The sequence below is a fragment of the Lepidochelys kempii genome, chromosome 7 (genome assembly GCF_965140285.1).
Source record: "Lepidochelys kempii isolate rLepKem1 chromosome 7, rLepKem1.hap1, whole genome shotgun sequence".
NCBI classification, from domain to species: Eukaryota; Metazoa; Chordata; order Testudines; family Cheloniidae; genus Lepidochelys; species Lepidochelys kempii.
The window spans coordinates 19,235,882-19,243,115 of NC_136386.1; the positions used below are offsets into that span (position 1 = coordinate 19,235,882).

At 49.9% G+C, this 7,234-nt stretch overlaps 1 protein-coding gene across 2 annotated transcripts in view; it reads right to left on the minus strand.

Annotated features, from left to right (window-relative positions):
* The window catches only part of PLXND1 (plexin D1), a 123,699-nt gene extending 120,911 nt beyond the window's left edge, over positions 1–2,788 (minus strand). For both annotated transcript variants that reach the window (XM_073351269.2, XM_073351270.2), the window contains exon 1: positions 1,096–2,788. In XM_073351269.2, coding sequence (XP_073207370.2) covers positions 1,096–2,430 — 1,335 coding nt within the window. In that variant the 5' untranslated portion in view covers positions 2,431–2,788. The remainder of the gene's footprint in view (positions 1–1,095) is intronic.
* Between the last annotated feature and the right edge of the window lie 4,446 nt (positions 2,789–7,234).

Genomic DNA, 7,234 nt, shown 5'->3' on the forward strand with positions numbered 1-7,234 from the left:
GAATCAAAGTCCAGTGGTTCTCAGATCCAAGCTTCTGACCAAATCCCATCTCTAATTTGCATTTATGCCAAGGATGCTTCTGTCAGATACACAGTGGTGTGAAAGCCATATCACGTGAGATGTTTAAAACTGGACTAGACAAAGCACTGGAGAACAGATTGACAGGAACAATCCTGAGGGAGAAACTAATAAATCTTTTCCACCTCTAACTTCCATGACCCTGAGATTCTTAACCCCTCCAGACTTCAGCCAAATGGACGGTTATCGCTTACCCAGCTAGTCATGAAGTTTCAACGTTATTATTAATCTAAGCCTGAGACCCAATCCTAAAATCCTTACATTGACTTTAATAGAGTTTTGCCTGAGTAAGAACTTCAAGAATGGGACCTTGGAGAGTCCAGCCCCAGCCAAGCACTCCAGTCCATGTAGTGCTTGATACCAGTAGGGGCTCACCACACAGTCTGTCTGGGGTGTGCTGAGCCCTGTCCTGCAGAGCTCTAGGTTGCCTTGCAGTCTCTCACCTACTAAACAGCTAGGTTTCTCCCAGCAGGTGGTTTCCCTAATGTAAAACCTACTTCTTTGGTTCCACCAAAGTGCAGCGTCACACGGATTACCTGACATTTCTCCCCCAACAGGTGGTTACTGTGCCCTCCACTTCAAAAGCTGCTCCCCTGAGCTGCACTTTTTCAGGGTTAGGGGTTCTCCCCAGTGCAGGGAAAGTTCCCCAACTCCTCCCTCTGGTCCTCCATAGGGGCAAACCTGCTCCCTGCACAGCAGCACTGCGAGGGGACCTTCCAGTTTCTCTCACTCCAGAAGGTTGTGTCCCTCAGTCCTAGAAAACTGAGCTGCAGCATTATCTGGGGCGCCTTGGGAACTTTTCTCGGTGATTCCCCGAATGCTGGAACTCTGCTCTCCCCGGACTCCCCCATTACCCGGGCCCCCTCTATTCCCACCCCTGCGCAGGGGGGGTTCCCCACTGACGAGAGGCAACGTTACCGGGCTGCCTCCGTCCTACCGGAGGGATCCCCACTCCTGAGCCGAGAACTGGGGGGGGGTGGGGAGGGGCCGACCCCGGGCCCGCCTCCCTTCCCCTACCTGGATGTTCCTCTTCTCGCAGGCCGGCCCGGTGCCCTGCACCACGCTGTCCAGCACGGTCACCAGCCCGGAGTCCGGCTCCACGAAGCACGAGTTCCTGGCCCGCCGGATGCCCCGCTCGATGTCGGCGAAGCGGAAGGCGCAGAGCGCCGAGTGCTGGCGGGCCCCCGGCGGGGCGGCTCTCTCGAAGACCCCGAAGAGCAGCTCCTGGGGCGGCGGCGGCGGCGCCGCCGGGGGTCCCAGCCGCAGGGGGGCGGCGGCCGGGAAGACGGAGACCAGGCGGGTGAAGCCGTCGCCGCCCCCGGCCCCGCACTGCAGCCCCACCTGGATGTAGGACTCGGTCAGCTTCTTGGTCTCGCCCGCGCTGGCGTTGGCGCTGCGGCCGGGCTCGGCCAGGCAGATGCGGGCCAGCAGGCTGTGCGAGCGGCTCTCCTTGTCGCCGGCGTTGGCCTCGCTGTTGAGGGCCAGGTAGGCGTAGGCGGCGGCGGCGGCGGCGGGGCCCCGCGGCGGCGGGGCGGGGTGCAGGAAGGCCCGGACGAAGCTGAGCTTGTGGCGGGCCTTGGCCCCCTGCTTGATCTTGAAGATGTTGTCGTCGGAGGGGTTGAGGTCGAAGGTGAAGAGCTTGGCCAGGTCGCCGCGGGCGTTGAGGGCGCGGATGGCGATCTCGGGCGTGTTCTCGAAGCGGTGGTCCTCCAGGCTCTGGTTGCGCGGGAAGAAGGGGCTGCCGAAGCCCGTGTAGGTCGCCCCCACCAGCAGCCGCGTGTCCGGCCTCCCCCCGCCCGCCGGCCCGGCGGGCCGCAGCACCAGCCCCACGGTGGAGGCGTTGGGGTGGTTGGCCGCGATGTTGAGCATGCTGGGGAAGACGGTCACCGGGTCGCCGCCGCCGCCGGCACTGCCCGGCGGGAAGCTCACGGCCACGGCGGAGATGTTGGCCATGCTGCGCAGCTGGCAGAAGCCCTGGTAGATGGAGCCGCACACCACCACGATGCCCTGCTCCGGGTCCGGCTGCAGGATCTTGTTGTAGTTGTTGGTCAGCACCTTGGGGTGCTCGCAGGAGGCCTGGGGCAGCTGGGGCGCGTGGCACAGGGGGTTGTCCGGCACCGGGCCCACCTGCTCCTCCACCTCCAGCGTCAGGTTGGGGCCGGAGAGCTGGTAGAGCCGGTTGACAGCCGCCAGGTAGATCTTGCTGCCCAGCCCATCCAGGGCGAAGTTGTTGGTCAAGGTGGGCGAGAGGAACTTGTGCTGCACCTCCAGGCCGGCGCTGGGGCTGCCGAGCAGGGCGAGCAGCAGCAGGAGGGGGGCCAGCCCCTTAGCGCCTCGCTCCCGGGGAGCCATCCTGCCGCCTGGGCTGCTGCTCTGCAGAGTGCATGAGGCTCCACGGGAAAGGGGGCTTTGCAAAGCCAGGGGAGGAAAACCTGCTTCCTGCGAAGCCAACACGCCTCAGCACTGAGTGACGCCAGGAGGGAAGTCCTGAGCTTTCGTTGCAATCCGCAGCCCTTGCCTGGTTACTGGACCTTCCTCTCTCTCTCTCTCTCTCCTCGCCGGCCCGGAGCTCGGCTGGGGTTAAGCTGGTCCCGATCTCGTCTCTGCAAAGGCTGCACCCTCTCTTCTCTCTCAGACAGCTCCGCGCTGCCTGTGAAGCGATCCGCTGCTCTCAGACTTCTCTTCTCCCCTCTCTCCTTTCTGCATTACTCATGGGCTTTTTTTTTTTTTTTTTTTAAATTTGGGGTTTGTCATGTGAATGTGATTAAGTTAAAGATATTTTCCAAAAGCTGGAAGGCAAGCGTTGCACCAGCCAACCACACAAAGAGGCAGCCCTTGTTCCTTGATAGCAGCTCCTCTTCTAACAAATAACTCTTGTGTTTGTGTTTTTTTCATGTTTCTAATCAGAATATGGGACTGGGACTGAAGGAGAGAGGCGAGATAAGAACTTTTCTCCTCGGGACATAAAGCAAGACTGCAACCAAAAGTAAAAATAGCCCTAACCAAACAACATTAATTGCAGCCAACCCCCTCCCATCCAGAGCTCTCCCCCCCCCCCCCCCAACAGTCAGATTAGGTTAACTCTCACTGCTCTTGAAGTATTGCACTCCCCATAAAGAGACTTGTACAAGAAAGGATAACAAAGAAGAGGAGGTCAGACTGTCTGGGGTTTGGGGGTCAGGAATAAATTAAGTGGACAAATATTCCAAGTATGTGGAGGGGGGGAATCTCTCCCAATCCCACTGTATTTCAGTCACTGGTACCATGCACTCCTTGTTTTAATGCCCTCTATTCCAATGGAGATGTGTTTGCATTTGGGTGCTCCTTTTTAAATGTGTTCAAGAAAGGCTGACATCCCCAGAGCCTGAAATCTTCTGTTTATTCCCAGAGCAGATATAGCACAGGGTCCCCTGACACTGCTCTGATAATGTTCCTGATAATAATCCTATCCAAGAGGACCTAGGAATGAGAGCTCAGCAAGGATCAGATTGGGGTGGTACTCTTCCACCTTCGCTCACAAAATAAGCTCTGCTCCGATGAGTTAGTGCTCCCAGTAGATTGTGCAGGTGTTCAAATTATGATTGTACATGTTCTTTGAGCTCCATTAGGCACCTTGTGCTTGGTCTATTTAGGTTGGGCACCATAGTGAGACATCACTCAGTAAATTGTGCAGGTCAGTGATCCTCCCTCTCCTTTCAGAGGGCTTTTCTTACCCAGAAAAGTTATACCACTATTAGCTAGGGAGTGAAGTTAAACCAATATAGTGAAGCTGACATAACACCCATGTGGACACATATTCCAGTGTACAAGTGCCTTTTTAAAATGCTTGGGGACAGGTTTAAGAGAAATTTTAAAAAAGCAGCTCTGATACTGGACTAAGGGTCTACAGGGTTTATATCAGTATAACTGTATTGATTTAACTATATACTTACACCACTATAACTGGTAAAACTTTGCCATGTAGACAAGCTCTTACATGTGGCATGAAATAGTTAACAATTTTGACACAAATCATCATCACCAGGCATCTGAGTTAACCCCTCACTGGGATGAAGGGTTCATACCTTATAGAACAAGTGTTGCAGGCTTTCTGCAGATTCAGGTAGAGGTCTCTGCATCAGTTACTCTGAGTGCACATTTGTGAAGTTTACTGTGCACCCATACCAGCTAGAGACAGATTGACTTATTTTTTAAATTAAAACAGATTCTTGAGAAACAGATATTTGTAAGCCATATTGGCTGAATCTATGACCTGGCATTCAGTCTCTCTGCCACTTCATTTGTTGGCCTTTCTGTTGATATTGCCCATACAGAGAGGGTTTGTATGTGTGATGTGAGCACCTGTCCTCTGGGAAATAAACTGAGACCCACACCAAACTCATTTCACATAACCACTATTTGCGAGCTATGAGCTAATTGTTTTCTCCCTCAGGAAAACTGACAGGAGGACAATAATGGGGAGGAAAACTCAGCAAGATTTCTCCCTAATTGTTCCATCAGGGAAAGGAGGATAAGATTGTCCTGGGTCTGGGTTGTCTTCCCAGTCTGTTCTCTTGAGTTGGTAGGGAAATGAGGTAGTGCCAAGCCCTGCTCCTTGTCTGCCCAATTCCCATTGTGGATCCACAGACTTGCCGACCACCCTCTCTGGGGCCAGAGGAAGGGCTGCAGTGTCACTTGCTTTTATAATGTCACAATAATTGCTGTATTTCTTAAAGCCTCAGGTCCTGGAGTCCTGTGAATGTGTGAAAATCTTAACTTTTACTAAAAAAGAAAGTTTCTAACCCTCATGGTTCTGAAGGAAAGCTTGAAAATGTGACCTGAGCACAACCTAAGAAAACCAAAGGGTAAATAAAAGGAAACTCGTATGTATTATAGTGGAGCCTCCTTCCACTTGGGAAGGGTGTGAGCTGTGCATGGAGTGGCCTTCCCATGCATAGATCACGTGGTGGCAGTTAGGTCTGCTGTTTGGTCACTAGTCTCCTGGCAAGCTCCTGCTGATAGGCTCGGTGTCCCACTTTCAATGCCCTGAGTCATCCCTGAGTCTGGGCTGTTCTCATGTTACTTGAGCTATTTTCACTTATACACGACATATCATTGAAGCTGATGGGGATTCTGGATGACTCGTATTCTGGATAGAAACATCCTCTGTTGTTGTCTACTCTAATTTCTACACCTGCCAGTTCCCTTCACCCCTTTCATGTCCCTTTCTCCCATTTCAGAGCACTAATTAATACATAACTGCAATGGCCATGCCATGTCCACTGAAGATGTGCATAGAATTAAATACAATGCTTTCTCATTAACTCATTGTCCTTGCTAAATCATAACTATCCATTAGGGATATCAGTTCTTTTTAAAATATGGGATTCCAAGATTGTTTTGGGTTTTTTATTTTCAATTTTTAAATACTATTGTGACTTTAACTGCCCAGAAATAAACTCATGTTTTAAATATAACACCACATTGTATTTAGCACCATCCATTCTAGGACATCAAGGACTTTATAAATGCTGGTAAATTAAGCCTTAAGTGTGAGCCAGGTAAATATCATTATCCCTATTTTACAGAAGGAGAATAGGAAGCATAGAGGTCTACATTTTCAAAAGTGACAAGTTACTTAAATGCCTCCATTTTTGGGAGTCTAGCCCCATAAATCAATCTATTTTAGGGTTTTATAGCACCACTCATCACCACAGTATCTGGTCTCCTTTCAAGTGAGATCACCCTTTTAAAGCACCTCATATTGGACACCCAGAACTTGAGGCACCCAAAATAACTAGTAATGTTTGAAAATTTAGGCCCAAGTGAATAAGTGACTTGTCCAAAGGCACACAGTCACTGGCCTTGTCAGGAATAGAACCCAGGAATTTTGACTCCCAGTTTACTGTTCAGACCACTTATCTACACTGATACAGTTTGAGACAAAATATTGGTGGTCTTGCAGGATACCTGGTAAATATTTCACTTTGTTGTTGTCAGGAAACAATCCTCTGATAAGCTGCTTTAAGGTTGATTTTTTCCCAGAAATCTTCACACACACACACACGCCCATTATTATTAGTGGAATTGGAATCCCTAGAGAATATGTTTGGATAATGCTATTAATAGAGGAGTTTTAATCTCCAATATGCAGCTCTTACTATTCTTCTTTGTTCAGAAAGGAAGGAAGGTCTGAAAAAAACAACAAAAAACAGCCTATGCCTCCCACTATGGACAATTGCCCACTGCCAGAATCCCTTCCTGTTTGTTGCTTATGCAGGTTTAACTATAACAGCTTTTTAGACATGGGGGGGGGATATGTGTACCCAGGAACAGTTGCTCTATAGAGGGAACATGAATTACTCATGCACTTATTTGGGTTATATTGACTCAACATTGTCAAAAAGCAGGCTCTATTCCCTTTAATATGCTGAGTACAAACATCTACTTATTCTCCTGGTTTTAGCAGCCAGCTAACAGAGCACAGCTTGGCTTCAAGAGGACGGTTCACCATCACATGTTGGAAATGGACTGGTTTGACTCAGCAGACACAAATAAATAACCCACCAAGCTGACAATTTGGAAGGGAAGAAAGGGGCTGGTTTCTAGATATAGTAGGTCATTGAATGTGACACTGCCCCCTGCCTAGAATCAAGTGAGTTCTCCAGCATCCTGTGTTGTCTATTTGTCTTTCACACCATGTCTTCTCTAGCATGGGGACTGTGTTAGGGATAGAAAATCTAAGAGGGTGGTTCTTAGCTCAATACACTGAGCACCTGGAAATCAGAAAAATAAATCTTTTTTTTTTGTTTATTATACAAATCGTATCTGGAAATGGTTGGCAGTTTCCCAAGCCTGATTTAAGTGTTGCCTGGTGTGTGCGTGGGAGGGAAGGAGAAAGGTAGATAGAGGTGTTGTGAGTAGATCTGTGCAAAACTCAACAGTTTCTTCTTTTTTCCTCTGTTTTTTGATGGCAGGGTGGGGTATTATGCTGATCTGTCCTTTGAGCTTGACATGAGCCTCTCCCTTTGGTTTCACCAGCTCAGACAAGCTGAAAGCAAAAGTTCATTCAAAGTTGATGCGTTTCACACAGGAAGGTGAACATTTTAACTTGTTAGTCCAATTCTATCACTGGAAGCCCCCCACTCCACTCTCCCAGAGTGTGTGTGTGTGGTGT